Source organism: Nelumbo lutea, chromosome 1 (genome assembly GCF_056320005.1).
Source record: "Nelumbo lutea isolate HS-2025 chromosome 1, American lotus-T2T, whole genome shotgun sequence".
Lineage (NCBI taxonomy): Eukaryota > Viridiplantae > Streptophyta > Magnoliopsida > Proteales > Nelumbonaceae > Nelumbo > Nelumbo lutea.
The window spans coordinates 83,795,156-83,818,760 of NC_142684.1; the positions used below are offsets into that span (position 1 = coordinate 83,795,156).

Sequence of the window (23,605 nt, forward strand, 5' to 3'; positions counted from 1 at the left end):
AAATGGGCTTTAGGCCCATTAAGCTTATGTGCTCACTTAACCTTCCTAACTGCTGCCCAATTGAGCTTCCTTGTATGGCGTGGGACCCAAGCATTGATCTACACATCAGCCACATGGGTTCGGCCCAGCCTTTGTTACAAGGCCTAGTCGAATACACTGTTAAAGACAGTGCACCCCCTGAAACCCATCAAATGGGCTCTATGGGCCCAACACTTACCCTAAGTGGTCCCTTGGCCAAGCCACCTTGTAACACCCAGGGACTGTGGGCAGATGCAAGATTAGCCCATCAGGTATTATCCTCAATGGTCTTACACTGAACCTCTCAGCCCATAATGATCATACACTGCCCGACAAGAGAGGACCTCTCCCTCGGCTGCAAGGAACAGTGTTGCACTCTCCACTTATATGGATCCCGTGAATTAAAACCCTTTTGCAAACATTTTAGAAACCATAATATATATACTTTTATATCTCATATAAAATATATTTTGCAAAACAAATTTCAACGGTTGAAATTGGCTGCCGGCAGTCTTGGTTTCCAACAGTGAGAGTGCATCCCCAATCATTACCTTTGTTTGATAATGGGGCTGATCCTGTCACTATGATCACCCACTCAGATGAACTCTCGGATTGTCCCAACATACCCAGGTTTTGACCCCCGCTAAGGATCTCACTGATTGGTACATCAATGACAGCCCGATCCGACACCTAGTGCAGTATCATAATCGAGTCTAGGGGTCGGGTGTAACTTTCCAGTTTTGCCCATCAATCTCCAAGGTCCCGGGGAATACTGGAAATCTGGTCCAGTTCAAAGATTCAATTAATCCCACACTGTATGTGCCTAGGGTCTCACCCCGGTAGCTGAGACAAGCCACCCCAACCGACTTGGTGGCACCACATTGTGAGCCTTGTCAGGATAGGTCTCCCCAGACCGACCCACTGGCTGTGAACATTTTAAACTAACACGAGTCTCTATAAGTGTCCAGTTTAAGGGTATTACACAGAAACATAACAAGGGAACATGAATCAAATATGTACTTTTATTCATTTACAATAAACTCATAAAGTACATCAATTTTGATTGAAGCTAAGGGCATACAAAACTGTCTAACAAGTTGAGCCGCTAGTGACAATCACAACCCGAAATGTGCAAAACTTCTTCTGGAAGAACATGGTTTTCTGCTTCAGGCTACCCAAAGTGCTGATATCAAACAATAGGAAGTAGTTTGAGGTTATCAAGTTCCAGAACTAATGTGCCAAGAAGGGGATCTAGCAGAATTTCATGTTAGTAGCACACTCGCAAGTGAATTGATAGGCTGAGGTGACAAACAGGGCCATCCTACATGAACTAAAAGCTCGCTTGGCGCGAGCTAAAGGTTTATGGGTGGACGAGCTACCTAGTGTCCTTTTGGCCTACAAACAGGGCCATCCTACATGGACTGAAAGCTCGCTTGGTGTGAGCTAAAGGTTTATGGGTGGACGAGCTACCCAGTGTCCTTTTGGCCTACAAGACGACCATCAAGGCCGTGACAGGTGAGACACCATTCAATCTGACATATGAGATGGAGGCCGCAATTCCCGTTGAGATCGAAGTACCGACCTTGTGGCTCGAGGCATACAACGAAGAGGCTAACGATTATGAACTACGGATGAACCTTGACTTGATCAAGGAAGTATGTGACCTAGCCTACATCTGGACTGCAGCCTACCAACAACGAGTAGCTTGGTACTACAATGCTCAGGTTAAGAGACACCAGTTGCAAGTTGGTGACCTGGTACTTCGAAAGGTGATGGTACCTGAGCTCGGCGTAGGTAAGCTAGGTCCGAACTGGGAGGGTTTGTGCAGGGTGAGATGGGTTTTCGGCGAAGGCACATACGAACTTGAGACGCTGGAAGGGAAACGGATTCCCGGTGCTTGGAACATTGACATCTTGAAGTGGTACTACCTCTGAGCTCAAGATTCAGACATCTGCATGAATTCACCAAGTCCAGAAGACCACCGAGCTGGTCAGGGTGTGCATTGGAGAGTGGACTGTGAGTCGCTCCCATGGCCTAAAGGCTAAGGCACCAAGCTAATAAGAAACCTCAGGACTAAATAAGACCCAGTAGCCTCTTCGGTGTGGACAACATAAGACCCAGTCACCTAATCATTATGGGCAATGTAAGACCCAGTCTTCTCGTCGGCATGGGTAACATCAAAATGCAGCTTGCATTTAGCCTCATCAGTGTGTAGACCCTACAATGTCTGCTCACCTTGGCATACATCAACTTCGGATTACTCTTAATTGTGCCTAGCTTGTCAGCTCATCACCTTGGGATAATCTATACTTGGAAAATTTGAAGCAAATTTTTTGCAAATATACTGTATACGAAGTGACAAAAGGAAATGTTTCATTACTTTGTAACCAAAAGGTTGTTCTAGTATAAGCAGAAGGAAAAGGGGGGGGGGGTGTAGCTACTGCAATATACTAAGCCAAACTTGGAGGCTTGGTATACATTGTATGTATAGGGGGGTCCAAGAAAGGAGGCAAAAGTATTAGTCTTCATGGGGCTCTTCGCCCCCTCCGTCGACATGCTCAGAGTCTTTGGTCGGTTCAACTTCCATAAATGCATCTATAATAGCAACTTCATCGGTCTCCATGTTCTCGCTGACTGCCACGTCTGAATTGCCTGACTTCTCCCCAACTTCCTCATCGACACCATCATCACCTTCCTCTTCGGAGTCTAGGCCCTCCTTCTCTGACTGGATCACTGTCTCCATGGAACCCCCAATGGTAGTAAGTGGTTTGAGGTTGAGTAGAGGAAATGCATGTCTGGCCAACTAGCGACAAAATTTGAAGCCCTTGTGGAATGTCAAGGTATCATTTTCTTGCGTGAAGATGGCCTCACGTTCGGCAAGGAGAGCCTTATAATCCTGGACCTCTTTCACTGGCTCGCGAATGCACTCATCTCTTCGCTTCGCCTCAGCCTCCCACTTCCTTTCGCAATCCAAAGCTTTTAGCATTTTGGCCTGGCACTCCATTACTTTAGACTCGGCGAACTACGTCTTGGCCTCAATAGCATGTACCTTGGCTTCCAAAGTCTCTGTCTTTTCCTTAGAGACTTGCAGCAACACCATCTAATGATTGAATTGCTCCATCAGTGAGTGGATCATTAAGTTCATCTGCAAGAAGAGCATATCGTTAAGAAGGGAAGAAAATGCAAAGGGCAAGGAAGTAAGCTCAGAATCATATCACCATAAGATGACCCCATGCTGTGGCAATGAGCTTAGAACATGGCATCTCAGTGTACTTTGAGACTTCGGAAGGGAATATAGCCTTCTTGCTCTTGAGAGTGGCTAATCGGGCATCGAAGATGCTCTAGCCCTCCTTGGGGATTGTGTTGGAATCATCGACCTCGAGTCGTATGGGTCAGGGATCGAGCTCCTAGGCCACCTCAGGCTCATGGAGTGGCGACCTAGTTCCCTGGTCATCTTCAACCAGGTCAATAACTAGGGCATCCTCCCTCTTCGTTGAAGTAGTAGGTGTAGGAGGAGCAACGATAGGCTCGACAGCTGGGGGATTAGTGTGGGACACCTTCCTCTTCTTCTTCTTCTTCTTCTTCTTCTTCTTTTTCATGTCAGTAAAGAGCTTCGAGATTGAAACATCGACCATGATGCCTATGAGAAAAAAATGCCCAATTAGCAGAAGAAATGGAGTAAAAAGACTAAGTGTGTGTACTGAAATGGAGACTTACCCGGACTCAACCCTGTATTGACCAGTTTCTCCTTGGCTAGAAAATCTTTCAACCTTAACTTGAGCTTCACCTAGGAACAGATTTCTTTCTTCGTATCTTTATCTAGCCTGATGATATGGTCACTGATGGTCATTCTCTAGTGCATCGGAAATGGCCACCCCCCAGCCACAATAACTATAAAGTAGCGTCTCTTCCAAATCCGGACCTTGTTGGGATATCCATGCAAGATCTTGTACCCAGGTCGGGGGGGTCAAGTAGTAATTATGTTTTTTGGAGGAAGAAAGACTGGCAGGATTTTTCTTAATAGAACAGATTGAGCTGAAGATGTCTAAGGTCAAAGGTTTGTCATAGTCATGGAAGAGGGAAATGATACCTAATATAGAGCGAGTTGAGTTTGGGTGGAGCTGGTCTATGGTGATGTTGAAAAATTTGAGGACTTCTATGATGAAAGGATGGAGTGGGAAGCACAGCCCGATAGATAACTACTCTTCAAAAACCACAATCTTGTCTTGATCATGTTCCTAGGGACACCCTTCCAAGGGGATACTCCAGCCATTGTCCTCGGGAAACTTGTAGTATGCAGTTAATGCTTGGAGCCTCTCCGCAGTCATGACAGAAGGACCGAAGTGATCTGGCCCCGACTTTTGAAAATGACAAGAGGTCGAGGCTTCCTTCCCGGAGACCTCATGCTCCTGTGTTGGAGTGTCTGCTTCAAATGGGTTGGACCCGAAGCTATGTGCCGAAGTGCCCACCTCGACAAGACTAGACTCTATCATCTGGGCCGAGGTGCTTGGCCTCAGTCGACTTTCTACTTGTGTCTAACAAGCTACCAGTACTAATGCTAGACATTGTAATTGAAGGAACAAGGAACGAAGGTGGCTTACCTAGGACTGAAGAGGGAAGGAGGTGATTTCAAAGACAAGGACAGGTAACACCGACTTGGGAGTAGACGCGTGAACTCAGGACCACGAACACACAATATATGGTGAAGTGAAAGGGACCAAAGGCCCTTATTTATAGCCACTCTAGCCAATCCTAAATGGTCTGGATCAACGTGATCTGATGGCTCTCATAGAAACCGGTTGCATGCCTTCCGAGGTCAAAACCAATTGAGCATGCGTTTTGACGTCTGTAGAGTTAAGTAACCAGTGTGGCATCCACGCATCCTGACGGGTTGTCGAAGCCCTCAAAATTAATACTAGTCCCACAATAAAATATTTGCAGTAAAAGTGGTACTAGGTCGAATCCCACAGGGAGAAAATCAATAATCTCTTAGCCGAATGGATAATATAACTGAGTGGAAAAATAAAATAACTAAAATTAAAAGAATAAGAAAGCAATAGCAAACTAAACAAACAAGAGAAAATCAGTCTTACCGAATTCTGGTTCAAGGGTTCGGGTTGAGTCGATTGGCCATCGATCCTAGGTAAATTTCAGCATTCTTGCCATTCAAGCATTTAACCTTAGATTTATTAGGATAGCCATAATAAACCTTGTGTTTTCCTAATTCAGTTGACCAGACCAAGCATTCGATCAACACTTATCACCACTCAACTAGGTATGATAGGGTTCCATATTAACTGGTGATAGCATTAAGATTTGTTAAAACAGTTAAACCAAAACAACAATAATTAAGATAGTTGCAATTATTGAATCTTGTTCTATCAATTCCTTTTAGGTTAAACCATGTCAATACATTGGTCAAAGGCTGTCATGAACAATTGACCCAGAAAGATATTAACCTAATTGCAACTTGTACCACTATTCGTGACAATTACGGATCACCGAAATCATGGATAGCAGTAGGAAAATAAACATTAATTCAGTTTGTCAGACTAATTAACATTAACATCCAATAAAAAATATGCTCAAGAATCAATGAATACTTGAATTAAAAAGCAAGAAAATAAATTAACTACAGAACCTCACAATGACACAACCGAACCTCCCCCCTTGAACCAAAAAAAGAAGCTTAGTTGCTCATGATCTGCACAATCTCCATGCTTTGCTTCTCCATAGACGAACTACTTGCTTGAGCTTCTTGGTCTTCTTGATGATCTCTTGGATCTGGGAGTGAGTGATGCCAGAGCTGGTTCACCCCCTCTTTATATAGCCAAGGAGAGGGCTGTTTTCCAACTTCTTCTAAGAGATCATCTTATCTTTAGGGAGTCTTGATCTTCTTTGAACTAATCTTGTCCTATCTCTTATCTAATGATCTAATCTCAATCTCTCTAGGATTACATTCAGGACTTTAGATCTGATAAGACTCTTTCTTTAGAGATTACATTCGAGATTTGGACTCTTGACTCTTGAATTCGAGGTAGGCTGCTTAAAGGTACTTCTGCGAGTTAGGCTTAAGTTGTGAAATGGGCCTGGCTGCGAACTTGCTAGGATTTCAGGCTCATTTTCGTACTCGATGCGGGCCGAATTTGTCAAAACCCAAAACATAAAAGTTGTAGTTATTCCTTTCCTCTTTCTAATGCTTTTTGAAGTGTCCAATTCGGAGTCCGGAATTGAGAGTTATGCCCAGATTACTGAATGTCGCCGAAACAATGCAAAATCACCCGATTTGCCCTGTTTTCTTCCAATTGCCTTCTTTATTGCCCTAGATCGAAATATAAGAGTAATGAGTTCATTTAAGTGCTAAAATAATGTAAAAAGATGAAAATTATGGGACAAAAATAGGATTCCTTTCAGTCTCATCAAATCCCCCACACTTAAACTTTGCCTGTCCTCGGGCAAGGCAAAAACTCAAATAACACAAGAGAGACTAACTATTGATTTTCAATCTTTCTTTTTCTCTACAAGAGGCCTGGTTCATTTCATGCTTTAGTTCAGATTTGGTAACCTTCCATCTTTCATCTCTTTCTCCCCTTCTTCTCCTCCAAGAGTGATCGCAAATCACCCATCCTCATAGTCTCAAGTTAAATCGACAGTCAAGGAGGCAAGCCTTCCCAACTGAAGCATCATTGGCTGAATGGTTTCTCATTGCTTTAACTAACCAATACAGCCAGATTCACTTACCTTTCTTTGTTTCTTAAGCCAAAACAAGGTGTGCTTATTGCCATAAGCTTGCTATGTATCACATCTCCACCACTTAATATAAATTCCAAGGATCTAAAGGTGAGAAAAGGGGTAGGGGTTCTAAGGTGAGTGCATTTTATGCTATATCTCCCCCTTGCTTTCTCTTTCAAGGTGTGAGTGCATTTTATGCTCCATCTCATACTTGCTTTTATTTCCATATGTGAGTGCATTTTATGTTCCATCTCACATTAGTCATGATTTTTTTTTTTTGCTCAAGAATCACAGGGTCTTGTCGCCTGATCCATGAATTCATTGATCGTGGTCTCAATATGCCTAACACAACAAGTTCTAGAATAATCAAACCATGTTTGATAGATAATCATGTGAAAATCAATTATGCAACTTGCCTATTGATTGATTAAAATCATGGGTTACCATATGCAGCCAAGAAAGATTCAGTTAGTCATGCTTACATCCTATCTTATCTATTCAGCCTAAGCACATGATTCCTGATAAGTTGAAATCGTTCAAGGATAAGTTTCTAGGGAGCAGAGATTTCAAGAAGGTAAGTATCCCAAATTTCCATCAGATTTCCCTAATCCCCCCACACTTAAGTTATACATTGTCCCCAATGTATGTGATAAAGTAGAAGGATTTGGGGGTACTTCCCTGTTTGTCTTGTTGGGTTCCTGCTAAACACAAAAAAATCAAAACCAAACAAAATAACAAAATTAACTAAACACAATGGGTTGCCTCCCAAAAGGATCCTATGCATGCAAATCGAGGGGCTGACCCCTTTTATGTCGGCTAGGGTCCAGCCAATCGCCTCCTTATGGTCCTTTAGGACTTTAATGAGCCTTTCTTCTTGCTCCTCAGTCAATCCTTTTGCAATGATCATAAGCAGTGTCTCTTTTTTGCCCAAGTAGACATATTTTAGGTGATCAGGTAGGGTCTTTAGTTCCAACTCCGGAGCCTGCAAAACAGAGGGCAGCAGCCTTGTGTGAGAAACTTTCGATTGAACATCAAAAGTACTTACCTCCTGTTCTGGTTCTGGAGTATCATAGGATGCATCGATCTCCTCCTCCCTGTCCGATTGTGCCTTATACTCTAGCTCATCGTCCATGTCCTCCTCTCTAAAGACTTCTTGCACAATCAAATCGATAGTGTCAATAGAGTAGATCGAATGACACTCACTAGGATATTTCATTGCATCAAAAATATTAAATTTTACAATCTCTCCATCAAACTCGACGGAGAGGGTACCCTCATCCACATCTATCTTGGTCTTGGTCATTTTCATGAATGGCCTGCCTAATAGAAGTGGGGCTGAACTTGTGGCTGTGTCTTCTTCCATCTTCAGTATGTAAAAATCAGCTGGAAAGATCAAATCGTTAACCTGCACTAATACATCCTCAACAATCCCTTCTAGGTATGCAATAGAACGATCAGCTAATTGTATAACAACTCTAGTTTCTTTTAAAGGACCTAGTCTTAATGCACAGTAAATCGAGTATGGCATGACATTAATAGATGCACCTAAGTCCAGTATGGCATGCTCGATTCGTTTATTACCAATCACATAGGGTAGGGTAAACATACCTGGATCAGCATGTTTTTCTGGCAGGGTCCTCTTGATCACGGCTGAAACCTTCTCTCCCGCTCCTACCTCTTCATCAATTCACAGCCTTCTCTTGTTAGTGCATAACTCTTTCAAAAATTTTGCATAATTAGGGATTTGTTTTATTGCATCTAACAGGGGAATGTCAATCTCCACCTTTCTGAAGGTTTCTAACACCTCTTGTTCATATTCCTCTTTCTTTGAACTTACCAACCTACTAGGAAAAGGTGGTACAACATTAGTAACCTTAGGGAGAGGGGGGTCGGATTTTACCTTAATGGGACTGTTGTTTGACCCTTGTCCTTCCTCTTCCTTGGCTGCCTTTGATGGTGAACTTGGTTGGGATTGCAACTCTACTCCTCAACACCACCGCACTTGCATTGTCTTTTGGATTAACTACCATTTGTGAGGGTAGTTTCTTAGAGTTCTGTACCTCCAACTTGCTGATGGAAGTGGCAAATTGGCTAATTTGGTTCCCCAAATTCTGAATGCTGGTTCTTGTTTCCTGTTGAAATTGCTGAGTATTAGTAGCGAGAGCCTTAACTATATCATCTAAGGACATACCTGAATTCGGGGGTTGGTCTTGCATTGTGATGGGTGTTGAAAACTGGGGCTGTCAACTGAAATACTGGGGTTGATATTTTTGCTGTCCTTCTTGGTTCCTGTAGCTTAGATTTGGATGATCATCCACCCTAGATTGTAGTAATTGGAGTAGGGATCATACTTTCGTTGTGGCTAGCTCGGGAATCCTCCTATGACACTCACTTGCTGCATCGATCCATCCTGTAATGATGGACACATGTCTGTAGGGTGGCCCAGAATCGAACAGATACTACACACCCTAGTAGTTTGTAATTGTCCTGCAACGAGTTGTCTTACCAAAACAGTCAAGTCAAAAATCTAATTTTCTAAATTTGCATGGCTTACCTCATTAACCCATCTAATGGTACCGTCTGTCCTTGCACCGAACTGCTGTGAATTTTTGGCCATGTTGGAGATTAACTCCCTGGCCGCTTCGGGTGTCTTGTTCACCAAGGCTCCTCCATTGGCTGCATCGACCATACTTCTATCCATTGCAGCCCTTCGTAGAAGTATTGGATTAATAGTTGTTCGGGTATTTGGTGGTGTGGACAGCTAGCAACAAGTTGTGGGCCTTCCTTTCATCTTTCTAATGCTTCTTGAATTGTCTAATTTTGAATCCGGAATTGAGAGTTAGGCCCAGATTACTGACTGTCGCCGAAACTATGCAAAATCACCCGATTTGCCCTGTTTCTTCCAGTTGCCTTCTTTATTGCCCTGGATCGAAATACAAGAGTAATGAGTTCATTTAAGTGCTAAAATAATGTAAAAAGATAAAAATTAGGGGACAAAAATAGGGTTCCTTTCAGTCTCATCACATCCCCAACATGTGATCTAGTTTCCTGATCGAGCCAAACAAGTCATCGTGGTCAAACCACTGGACCGAACATCAACCTGGAAGGAAACCAGGCCAAGTCCACCTAAACTTGTCATGAACTCCCCGCATCGGGTTGGAACCTCTGGCATAGGGAGTGGGGGGCAATTGATGAGGGGTGATTTGGCCTGACCTAGTAGGCAAAGGATGTGGACACAACTAGCCAGCTAGATTGTAACCCAGCATGTATTGTCACTGTCACCTCAATGGGCCAAGCCACCTCGGTAAAGACCGTGGTTTGAGTAGCTTGGGACTTCCTAACTTGCTGAGGTGACACATATCAGACTTCTAGAAGCATGGTAGCTGTCTCTGACTTCTTCGAGATCATGCCACATGATTGTAGGACTTATCCTCACCCTGCCCGGATCTGATGAACACGATAGGCCTTATCGGCTAGCATGTTATCCACCTCCCAGGGCAGAATGGACTCCTAACGGTGCATGCCGAGGATCCCAGAGGTATTTCATAAGACCCATGACAGCCCATCTATATAAGGGAATCAACCCCTAAAACCTAAGTACACACGATTTTGTGCTTACTATCTCTCTTGCATTCATAGTATTAGCTTGCTACACAACTAGCTATTGACTTAAGCATCACAGTGACCCTGCTAGGTTATCCACCCGGGGTTCTCTGAGCCTTCTCTTTTTTCAGATCGACTCTCCAACCAACCAACCGACGTCCGAGCTACCTTCTAGCTAGGAGCACTAGATCGTGCACCATCAGGATTCATGGTTGAAGTCTCATGGAAATTAATTTAAAAACATTTTATTAACATATAATATTTTCTGTAATTATTTAGTTTAATTTATTATCTTGAATACACGTGAAATCCCCTCAAGATACACATGTTTCCAATTTTGGGCTCATAAGCCTATGGAAATTGCATTTTAAAAGCTCAAATTAGGCCCATAATCAATTTTGCTGTTTTAGAGGGAGGAAAATACTTAGCCAAAATTTTTTGAGTCAAATCAGTCCAAGTAGTGATACTTCCTGTAGGGAGTGAGTTAAGCCAATCCTTAGCTCTATCACGTAATGAGAATGGAAAGAGCCTAAGCCTAATAGCATCATCGCTAACTCCATTATGCTTGAATGTGTCGCATATTTCTTGGAAGTTAACAAGATGTGCATTAGGATCATCACTCGGCAACCCACTAAACTGAATACTCGTTTGGATCATTTGGATGATCGTAGGCTTGATCTCAAAATTATTGGCTTGGATTGTTGGCTTGCAAATGCTAGAAGTAGCCCCATCAATTGTTGGACAGGCATAGTCCAAAAGGGTTCGGTTTGCTTTGTCTGCCATCTGTTCTTCTTCTGTTGGTTCACCTTCTTCAATCTCCTCTCTTTCTTTACTTTTGTTGGCTCTTTGCAGATTGCAAATGGTTCTCTCTATTTCAGGGTCGAATTCTGCTAGTTCTTCTCCTCTAGTGCATGTCATACACTAAGCAAGAATTTGAATAAATAATGATAAAAATAAAAAATAAAAATCCAAAACCAAGGTTAACAAGTTCTAATATTAGTTTAGGATTAAATCCCTGGCAACGGCGCCAAAAACTTGATAGCTATAATTATATAACCCTAGCAAGTGCACTAGTTATCAAGTAGTATAAATATATCGTTCCCATGAAGATTTAACAAAATAAATATTATAACTATAGCTTCCCTCAATTATTTGAACAACCGAATTCTAACAATAGGAACTACTGAAAAGATAGAGAAAGAAGGAATAAAAACAAAGGCAATTAATGACAAAACTTGCAAAGATCTAGTTGGAAGCGCTAGGACTATTGGTCCACCTAACCCTTCCAATGGATATCAATTTATTAGATTAACCAAGATAAGTTATTATTTTCATAAGCTGAAGTTTTTCCAAATTTATTTAATATTCACTCTCAGGATATATCAAATCTACCTCTTTCAAGTAACCCCTCGATCTCTCAACTAAAGTTCTCATGATAGAGATGTAGTAAGTTCTATGAAAAACCTGTGTCATCAGATGAATCATGTATATATATTTCTATATACCATTCAATTCACAATATGAATTATTTAGTCCACTATATGAATTCCTCTCTCGATTCATTCATATAAACCAAATCAATTAAGAGGTGATCAAGCTCCTAATCGCATTATGCATAATAACTCATAGACAATATGAAAATAACAATCTTGGAAAAATTAGAATAAAAATCAATCCATTGTCATGGTCAGGCTTTCCACAGCCCTAGCTTCAAATAAATTAATTCATGATAAAGGAAATAAAACAAACAAGGGGTAAGAAAGAACTCATGATGTCGCCCTTGAAGCTGAGATTTATGATCTTGTCTTCTCCTTGCTGCCACCTTCCTCTTTTTCTCCTTCTTTCTTTGCTTCCAAGATGGATTGATTGATGCCTAAAGCTAGTCTGCCCCCCCCCCCCCCCTTTATATAGGTCTAGGAGGAGGGGTTGTTTCCAACTCCTTTTAGGAATTCGTTCCCAAAAATAGAAAGTCCTAATTAGTTTTGATCTAATCCTATCCTATCTGTTATCTAATAATCTCAATCTTCTTTATCTTTCTAGGATTAATTTGAAATTTAAATTTGATAAGACTCTTTATTCTTGAATTTGAGTTGCGCTTCTTTAATAAATTGGGTTGCTACAAGGCTTTTCTGCGAATTGGGCTTCTGCTGTGAGTTGGGCTTCTCTACGAATTTGCTTTGAATTTGGGCCCATTTTCGACATCGATTCAGACCGAATCTATCAAATCCTGAAACATAAAAGTTGTGGAGTTCTCTCTTATCTTTCCAATACATCTTGAATCATCACAATCGGAATCCAAATATGAGAGTTATACCCAGATTACTGAATGGAGCCGAAACTATGCAAAATCATCCGATTAGCCTTGTTTTTTTCCTGACGCCTTATTGCTTGCCCTGAATCGAAATACAAGAGTAATGAGTCCAATTAAGTGTTAATTAAGTGTAAAAGAATGAATATTTAGGGATAAAAATATGGTGATTTTTATACACATCATAGCCCAACCTGTAAGACCCAATTTTAAAGAGTTAAAACTGCAAAAGCCCGGTTTTGTGTGAAAGATATATGGGCCAAAAAGCTAATTGCCATTCAGCCCATATACCGAGATAATGTTAATTATTAACACTATGGACTTTTAATGGGCTTATTAATGGGCTTTACAGAAATTGATTGATTGGATCAATTCTTACATTTCATGTGATGTATGAATGTTTGATGTGCTGCAACCATGGGCCATAAGCACTTGGCCCATGATGATACGATAGTGGCTCTTGCACACACCATGGCTAAATGCACATCATTTCCATGGTGTCCCTTATGGTCATTGGATGATCCCTCCCTTCGTGGTGGGCCCCACAACCCTGAAAGGGGTCGCGTGCGAAAACTTTAGCCGAATTGGGCCACTAGAAATCTGACTTTATGAAAGTCAGTGGGAGCCACTTTGGTTTGACCTAAATCAACTAGGGCATAAATTTTGTTCCCTCCAGCAAATATGAGTGCATGTGATAGGGAAATTCATGTGATGAAATCTCTAAAGGCGTTTCGTCAATTGAAGCTAAGGGCATACAAAAACACACCATAAAATTGTTGGACAGTTTTTGTATGCCCTTAGCTTCAATCGGTTTTTGATGTACTTTTGATATTTAATGTAAATAAATGAAGTACATGTTTGATTCATGTTGTATGGTATACTTCTGTGTGTAAGACCCTAAAATTGGACACTAAATGAGACTTGTGTTGGTTTTAAATGTTCACAGCCGTTGGATAAGTCTGGGGAGATTTATCCTACCAAGGCTGACACTAGTGTGCTGTCAACTGTTGGATTGGCTTGTCTCAGCTGCCAGGTTGAGACCCAAGGCACATGCAGTGTAGGATTACTTGAACCCTTGAAATCGGCTACCGGCAGTCTTGGTTTCCAACAGTGAGAGTGCATCCCCGATCATTACCTTTGTCCGACAAAGGAGCTGATCCTATCACTATGATCACCCACTCAGATGAATTCTCGGATTGTCCCAACATACCCAGGTTTTGACCCCCGCTAAGGATCTCACTGATTGGTACATCAAAGACAGCCCGATCCGACACCTAGTGCAGTATCACAATCGAGTCTAGGGGTCGGGTGTAACTTTCCAGTTTTGCCCATCAATCTCCAAGGTCCAGGGCAATACTGAAAATCTGGTCCAGTTCAAAGATTCAATTAATCCCACACTATATGTGCCTAGGATCTCACCTCGGTAGCTGAGACAAGCCACCCCAACCGACATGGTGGCACCACAGTGTCAACCTTGTCAGGATAGGTCTCCCTAGACTGACCCACTGGCTGTGAACATTCTAAACTAACACGAGTCTCAATAAGTGTCCAGTTTAAGGGTATTACACAGAAACATACCAAGGGAACATGAATCAAATATGCACTTTTATTCATTTACAATAAACTCATAAAGTACATCAATTTTGATTGAAGCTAAGGGCATACAAAACTGTCTAACAGCTCCCACTTGCACTTAGGTTCAACCAGGTACTAGCCGGAGTCCCATGCTTTCCACGTGTTTCTCAAACATTTCTGTGATAGTGGCTTTGTCAATGGGTCTGCTACATTTTCCGCTGACGCTACCTTCTGAATCAGGACGTCCCCTCTACCAACAATCTGCCACAGTACGTGGTACTTCCTCTCGATGTGCTTCGACTTCGAGTGGGCTCGTGGCTCCTTAGCCTGAGCAATGGCTCCATTGTTGTCACACAACAATGGGATGGGTGATGTGTCGGATGGAACTACTCCCAACTCATGAATGAACTTCTTCTTCCATACAGCTTCTTTGGCAGCCTCACTTGCGGCAATGTAATCGGCCTCGGTCGTGGAGTCTGCAGTAGACCCCTATTTGCTGCTTTTCCAGCAAATAGCACACGATCCTATCATTAAAACATATCCAGATGTAGGCTTTCTATCATCTGGGTCTGACTGGAAATCGGCATTTGTATACCCTTGGATCTGTAGTGAGCTACCGTCGAATAGTAGACAAAACTCTTTTGTTCTTCAAAGGTACATAAGTATGTTTTTCACAGCAGTCCAATGCTCCTGCCCTGGGTTGGCCTGAAATTTGCTTACTACACTCACTACCTAAGCTATGTCAGGACGAGTGCACAGCGTGGCATACATGATACTCCCTATCATGGAGAATTGCTGTGATATCCATACTTTCACCGTAGTTAACATACCTACATCATTCCCAATGAGTAGAATGTCATCTACATACAGAACCAAGAAGGTAACCTTATCTCCACTATACTTCCTGTAAACATAGGTTTCATCCAGATTCTGTTCGAAGTCAACGATTTGACGGCAGAGTCAAAACGGATGTTCCAACTTCTAGAAGCTTGCTTAAGTCCATAAATGGATCTATTAAGTTTACATACCATGTTTTCCTGACCTGTAGCAATGAAGCCTTGCGGCTGCTGCATATAGATATCTTCAGTAAGATCTCCATTCAGGAATGCAGTTTTGACATCCATTTGCCAAATCTCATAATCATGGTATGCTGCTACAGCTAACAGGATCCTAATGGATTTAAGCATGGCCATAGGCGAAAAAGTTTCCTCATAATCGATGCCCTCTTTCTTAGTGTACCCTTTCGCCACCAGACAAGCCTGAAGGTCTCAACCTTACCATCGGGGCCCTTCTTCCTCTTCTAAATCCATTTGCAACCGATTGCTTTTACCCCGGAGGGTGGATCTACTAGAGTCTAGACTCCATTGGTCTCCAATGAGTCCATCTCTGCTCTCATGGCCTCCACCCACTTCTGGGAATCTATGTCCAACATATCTTCCATGTAAGTCACGGGATTCTCCTCACTAGTCAAGGTTTCCACCATGTAACTATCCTGGTCATAACCATAACGGACTGGTGGCTTGGATACCCAAGTGGATCTTCTAGGTTGGTCACTACTGGAACTTGTGGGACATCTCCCACTGCTCCTGAGCTCTCCTCATCAAGAACAAATTCCTAACAATGGGTGTCTAGGATATAGTCGGTTTGCAAGAATTGCGCATTACGACTGCAGAACACTTTCTGCTCACTTGGGTCATAGAATAGGTAACCTACAGAGCATTTTGGGTAGCCTACAAATAGGCAACGGCTGGTCTTGGATTCCAACTTGTCTGCACTTGTTCTTTTAACGTGTGCTGGACAACCCCAAATCTTCAAGTGTCTGACACTTGGTTTTTTTCCGGTCCAAAGTTCATCTGGAGTATTCGGAACCGATTTGGTTGGAACCTGATTCAGCACATAAATCGCAGTCTCTAATGCGTAACCCCAAAAGGATGTGGGTTACTCTAAGTGTATGAGAAGCGACCGGACCATATCCAATAAGGTCCTATTCCTCCTCTCCAAAACACCATTAAGTTGTGGTGTAGCAGGAGGAGCTAATTGTGATATTATCCCATTGTCCTTTAAGTAGTCCCTGAATTCGTCAGAGAGATACTCGCCACCTAGATGTGATCAAAGGGCCTTAATTTCTCTCCCTAACTGTTTCTCGACCTCTTGTCTAAACTCTTTGAACTTTTCAAAGGATTCAGACTTGTGTCTCATTAGGTACACGTAACCGTATCGTGAAAAATCATCTGTGAAGGTGATGAAATACACGTGTTGATTTCGTGTCCTAACACTCAGGGGACCACACTCCTATAGTTAGAAAATCCAAAGGACCATCCTTTACCATCCTTATGATTTGGTCAACATCAATGTGGCCAAGTCGATAATGCCATAGACACGTGGGATTAACTGTATCACAGGCTCTCTTCTTAGGGATTTCAGCCGATGTAGTTTCGGTTATGTTAGTTTCTAGAGAAGGATGTAGAACATAGAGACCATTCTCCAGTTCCCCATATGCGATGAATCTGTTGTTTCTTTTAATTGTAATCTTATTAGTAAAGAAGACAGAATAACCATCTGCACACAGTTTTGTGACAGAAATCAAATTTATCCTTAAATTTTGCACATAAAGATAGTCTTTCAGTACAATTGTTCCCCAAGTAGAGTGTGACTTCTGCTTCACTCAGCCTTCTGCTTACCTTGAACCTCTGCAGTAAGTTACACGCATGAGTCGAAGCCCTAGAGTCAATACACCAGGACGCAGAAGCAACCAACAAACTTGTTTCTATAACACAAGTTTTGAAGTTACCTTTCTTGGATTCCATGTAGGCAGGACAATTCCTTTTCCAGTGGCCGGTCTTCTTGCAGAAGTGACAGGCATCCGATGCTTTGTCTTTCTTCTGCTTCTTGCTCTTAGTGGTTTTCTTTTGAGGCTTCTTTGCCTTCCTCTTTCTCTTGCCTGTCTTGCCTGCTTCAACAAGCATGGCTATAGACTCATCCTTTCTAATCAGTTCTTCAGCTCTTTGCAACATATTGCTGAGCTCTTGTAAACTGACATTCAGCTTGTTCATGTTATAGTTCATGATGAATGGATTAAAGGAAGGAGGCAAAGAGTTAAGAATAGCATCTATCTGGGTAGCAAGGTCCAGCCCGGATCCAAGAGCCTCCAGTTCATTGATGTACCCCATCATCCGAAGACAATGGTCGTGAACTTGTTGACCCTTGGACATTTGTGCGGTCATGAACTGTTTCAAGACCTTTTGTCGAGTAGAACGATTCTGCTCTTCATACATTGTCCTGAGACTATTCAATATGTCTTTGGCAAGTTCGATCTGATCGAACTACCTCTGTATCGGGTTGTCCAAGGAGGCAATGATGTAACACCAGGTAAGGGAGTTTTTCTCCTCCCATTCTTGATAGTCTCTCCTTCGGGCCTTAGAAGCCCTATCACCCAGACGCTCCGGGGCAGGATTCTTTACCACTTTGTCCAGCTTTTCAGAAGCTAGGACCAGCATAAGGTTCCTGTACCAGTCAGCATAGTTTGGGCCCTTCAACTTGTTGTCATCAAGCAGTTTTGCAAAAGATCCGTTTGCCATTTTCTGATAAAAGAGCAAACATCAGTCCACAACCTAATTCGATTCATGTTCATTTCATAGATATGGATTTTAATCTACGATCCATTTCCATTTATTCATCTCTGAGATTTCCCTCCTCTCTCAGTGACGGAGACTATGGGTTGTCTCTGGAAATGTGGGAAATCACATAGGGTGCATGGAGCCAACTGTTTTAGCTGCATAACCCCACCACCTTTCTGTGAAGGATCATATCCACTCATCATATGAGTTTTCCCTTTGGCCTCTGTCAGACAAGGTTCAGAGCCGTTTTCAGGTAAACCTTTCTGTCCAGTGAGTGCTTACCCATCATATTTGTGAATGCCAAGGTACCATGAGATGGTTCCCATTTTCTGGTGAAGCCCCTCCCACATCGGTCTATGACGCCCCTATCATCTTATGAAACACTCAGACAAGCCCAACAGCAAATGGATAGCCCATTTTCTGGTGCGTTTCCTCATTACTGAAGGACCCATCCTCATGCTAATGATGGAAGGCCTTTAGAGAGTTCATCATATGAATCTCCCTATCACATGCACTCATATTAGCTGGAGGGAACAAAATTACGCCCTAGTTTGATTTAGGTCAAACCAAAGTGGCTCCCATTGACTTTCATAAAGCAGATTTCGGTGGGCCATGAATCGGCTAGGGTTCCGCACGCAACCTCTTGATGAGGTGTGGGCCCACCACTGAGGAAAGTCATCCAATGACCAAAAGGGACACCATGGCAATGATGTGCATTCAGCCATGGTGTGCGCAAGAGCCATTGTCGAATGAGCATGGGCCAACTACTTATGGCCCATGTATGCAGCACATCACACATCCATACATCACATGCAGGGATAAATTGATCCAATCAATTAATTATCTGTAAGGCCCGTTGGAAGCCTGTTAAAATTCCATAATATTAACCATTAATATTATCTAGGTATATGGGCTGAATTAGGGTTACCCAGTTCGGTCCATATAGTTTTATCCTTTAAAATGGGCTTTTGTAATTTTAACTATTTAAAACAGGGCCTTTACAGGCTGGGCCGAATTAACCATTTAATTAGATATCAATCCTTACACCCATTAGTGGGAAATTAGGGCTGACTTTCTGCCTTGATTAAACCCTAGAATTGGTCCAAACAGTTTTGAACCAATCTCGGTTCGAATGGGTCTAGGGTTTGATTTTTAATTAAACCCTTAATTCAAGAAAATAATCTGAAATTAAATACTGATAAAAGAAAAAAAAAGAATCAGCCAATCAGGGCTGTTCACACAATCCTTCCTGCAAAACAGAGGTTAGATCACAGAATGCTGTTTCACAAACTGCAAATCGCAGATAGCGTTTCTCTCATCTGCGAAATCTCCTTCTCTGCAAAATCTCCTTTTCTGCACCGCCATCTTCGATCCAAAATAAAAATAAATAGAAATCCCATTTCTATTAATAATTACATCAGATCGAATACTTATACATTGAGTCTAGAAAATAAAAAAAATTATTTACAGACCCAAAAAAAAATTCAAGAATTGCAAAATCGCAGGTTCCCTGCGCAAACAAAGAATTTGATCTCCTCTTGTACGAACAACCCATAAATCAAGAAAATTATAAAGAACAATTCTAAATAATAATCAAATTTATTTAAAATTAATTTCAGATTATTCACCCATCTGTTTTGGGAACAAATTTCCCAAAAACCATACCTGCGCAAATTGGGCAGAACGCCTTCTCCCTAATTACGCAGGTTCAGATTTGAAACAGAATGGTTCAAGATTTGAACCTGTGGCTCTGATACCACTGAAGGGATGAGAGATTCATCCCATGGATGCCCAAAGATTGTGGAATAAGGGGGCGAATTTCAAAAATTTTTCTCTCCCTTCAACTAGGAATCACATTCCCTATTTAGAAAATCATATTTTCAATGATCATTCTTGAACCTTAAACTGAACCAGATCTGAACCAAAAGGAATAGGAGAGAATTATACCTGATACGGAGAAGTAATATCTCCCAATGAAGGTGTTCACGCCCAAGGAAGGATCCAAAGATTGCTCCCACTGAAGATGGCACAGTGTAGGATGGAGCAGAATCAGCAGTGTTCTTCCCCAAGAACTCTGTCCTTCGCAAGAATCAGTAGAATGGTATGTGAGCATAGCTTCCTTTTCAATCATTTCTCAAAGAACTGATGTCAAGATCCAATCTTGACTTCTCCCACAACTGGAGATCGAACTGGCAAACAGGGCGACAAGAACAGGGAGGCGGCAAGAGAGTATTCGCAGGGTGCTGAATTCTCCACTCTCTTCTTGATTTCAGCACTAAAGAGGATCTGATGTGTGTCTCTCCTAAAGACTGCCGCCCCCTTCCATCCTTTTGTTAACTTAAAAGATCAGCTCCTAATCCCATTAGGAGGTGCTTATCCAAATAATATTTGAATCAGCCTTCACTTCTAGTGATAAGGATAAACCCTTATCTTATCTGCATATTAGATTAGCTTTCTCCTAATCCCATTAGGAGGTTTTTGGATCTGAATCGCATTCAGATCTAGACTTTCTGAGTGGATAGGATTAAGACCCTATCCTATCTGCTAATCCATCTCAGAATTCGCCCCTTTAATTAACTAAATAAATAGCCCAGTTCGGAATGGGCTTTATGCCCATTAAGCTTATGTGCTCACTTAACCTTCCTAACTGCTGCCCAGTTGGGCTTCCTTGTATGGCGTGGGATCCAAGCATTGATCTACACATCAGCCACATGGGTTCGGCTCAGCCTTTGTTACAAGGCCTGGTCGAATACACTGTTAAAGACAGTGCACCACCTAAAACCCATCGAATGGGCTCTATGGGCCCAACACTTACCCTAAGTGGTCCCTGGGCCAAGCCACCTTGTAACACCCAGGGACTGTGGGCAGATGCAAGATTAGCCCATCAGGTATTATCCTCAATGGTCTTACACTTAACCTCTCAGCCCTTAATGATCATACACTGCCCGACAAGAGAGGACCTCTCCCTCGGCTGCAAGGAACAGTGTTGCACTCTCTACTTATATGGATCCCGGGAATTAAAACCCTTTTGCAAACATTTTAGAAACCATAATATATACACTTTTATATCTCATATAAAATATACTTTGCAAAACAAATTTCAACGGTTGAAATCGGCTGCCGGCAGTCTTGGTCTCCAACAGTGAGAGTGCATCCCCGATCATTACCTTTGTCCGACAAAGGAGTTGATCATGTCACTATGATCACCCACTCTGATGAATTCTCGGATTGTCCCAACATACCCAGGTTTTGACCCCCGCTAAGGATCTCACTGATTGGTACATCAAAGACAGCCCGATCCGACACCTAGTGCAGTATCATAATCGAGTCTAGGGGTCGGGTGTAACTTTCCAGTTTTGCCCATCAATCTCCAAGGTCCAGGGCAATACTGGAAATCTGGTCTAGTTCAAAGATTCAATTAATCCCACACTGTTTGTGCCTAGGGTCTCACCCCGGTGGCTGAGACAAGCCACCCCAACCGACTTGGTGGCACCACAGTGTCAGCCTTGTCAGGATAGGTCTCCCCAGACCGACCCACTGGCTGTGAACATTCTAAACTAACACGAGTCTCAATAAGTGTCCAGTTTAAGGGTATTACACAGAAACATACCAAGGGAACATGAATCAAATATGCACTTTTATTCATTTACAATAAACTCATAAAGTACATCAATTTTGATTGAAGCTAAGGGCATACAAAATTCTCTAACAGAGCACATAACCTTATTGGGCGTAAAGCCCATTTCAAACTGGGCTGATTTGATCAGTCACTATTAAGGGGCAGATCTGAGATTAGGATGAGCCCAAAATCGTATCTAATTTGCAGATAAGATTAAGAAGAGTTCTAATCCAAATACAAATTTGGATAAGGGCAACTCCTGATATGATCAGAAGATTCTTTTCTTAATCATTAAGCAACTGGAGGAAACCCTATTCAAATAACAAGAATTCGAACCCTAGGGACATAGAACACACCCTATAGTTTTGTGAGATAGGATCTCAGAAACCCTAGAGAAGAAAAGAATTTCACCACGTTCTTCTCTAGTTTCCTCCTGTTGCAGCCACCACCATCTGTTACAGTTCATTTTCTCTGTCAGAGAAAGATCAAGAAAAGTTCTTGATATCAATCTTTGTTGAAAGGCTGATTCGGTTTGGTGCTTATTGTCATCCAAAGGATTCTTGTGAAGGATTTAGTGTGTAGGACGCACCCTACTGGTTTTGTTCCATAGTTGCTATGTCATCTTCAGCTGGAGCAGATCTTGGTGTCTTCTTTGGGCGTGAACACCAACTTTGGGAGATATTATTTCTCTAGATCAGGTATAATCACTCCCTTATCTTTTGGTTCAGATCTGGTTTGGTTCTGGTTCAAGTAGGATGCTTGAATCTTGATTCTAAAATTAGGGAATGTGATTCCCAGTTGAAAGGTAGGTAGAAAATTTTTGAAATTCGCCCACCCATTCCATAACTGTTTTGGCGTCCATACAATGGATTCTATCATCCCTTTCAAAAATTGGGCTATCCATTTGATGTTGGACTTGTTAGAGTGCTTCATAAGATGATAGGGGCATCATAGACCGATGTGGGAGGGGCTTCACCAGAAAATGGGAACTCTCTCATGGTACCTTGGTTTAACCTGAATATGATGGGTGAGCACTCACTGGACAGAAAGGTTTACCCTAAAATGGCTATGAACCTTGTCTTACAGAGGCCAAAGGGAAAACTCATACGATGAGTGAATGTGATCCTTCACAGAAAGGTGGTGGGGTTATGCAACTGAAACAGTTGGCTCCATGCACCCTATGTGATTTCCCACATTTCCAGAGACATTTCTCCGTCTCCATCACTGAGATAGGAGGGAAATATCAGAGATGAATAAATGGAAATGGAACATAGATTAAAAGTCATATCTATGTAGGTAACTTGAATCAAACTAAGGTTGTGGACTAACATTTTGTTGTTTTACCAGAAAATGGAAAATTGTCAATTTGCAAAGCTTCTCGACGATAATAAGCTTAAGGGCCCAAACTATGCCGACTGGTACAGAAACCTTATATTGGTCCTGACTTCAGAAAAGTTTGATAAAGTGGCAAAGAATCCTGCACCAGAACATCTGAGAGATAGGGCTTCAGAAGCCTATAGGAGGGACTACCAAGATTGGGAGGAGGAAAACTCCCTAGCCCATTGCTATATTATAGTCTCTCTAGACAATCCGATGTAGAGGTAGTTCAATTAGATTGAACTCGCCAAAGACATATTAGATAGTCTAAAAATTATGTACGAAGAGCAGAACCATTCTACTCGCCAAAAGGTCCTGAAGCAGTTCATGACCGCACAGATGACCAAAGGGCAGCAAGTTCATGACCATTGTCTCTAGATGATGGGGTACATAAATGAGCTAGAGGCCCTTGGGTCTGGGTTAGATCTGGTCACACGGATAGATGCCATTCTTAACTCCTTGCCTTTGTCCTTCAATCTGTTCATTATGAACTATAATATGAACAAGTTGAATGTTAGCGTTCAAGAGCTCAGCAATATGTTGCAACGAGCCAAAGAACTGATTAGGAAGGACAAGCTGATAGCCATGCTTGTTGAAGCTGGCAAATCAGGCAAGAAGAGGAGGGCAAAGAGAAAGCCCCAGAAAAAGGCCACAAAATCTAAGAAGCAAAAGAAAGACAAGGCATCGGATGCCTGCCACTTCTACAAGTAGGCTGGCCAATGGAAGAGGAACTGTCCTGCCTACCTGGAATCTAAG

At 42.2% G+C, this 23,605-nt stretch overlaps 1 protein-coding gene across 1 annotated transcript; it reads left to right on the forward strand.

Annotated features, from left to right (window-relative positions):
• The first annotated feature begins 1,562 nt into the window (after nucleotides 1–1,562).
• Nucleotides 1,563–1,952, forward strand: LOC148875781 (uncharacterized). The gene has a single exon (XM_088965698.1). It carries the CDS (start codon nucleotides 1,563–1,565, stop codon nucleotides 1,950–1,952), a length of 390 nt encoding a protein of 129 aa, XP_088821824.1.
• The last annotated feature ends 21,653 nt before the right edge of the window (nucleotides 1,953–23,605 follow it).

Excerpts from the sequence above, each read along its gene's own strand:
- LOC148875781 (XM_088965698.1), top strand. The coding sequence starts at position 1,563 with ATGGAGGCCGCAATTCCCGTTGAGATCGAAGTACCGACCTTGTGGCTC.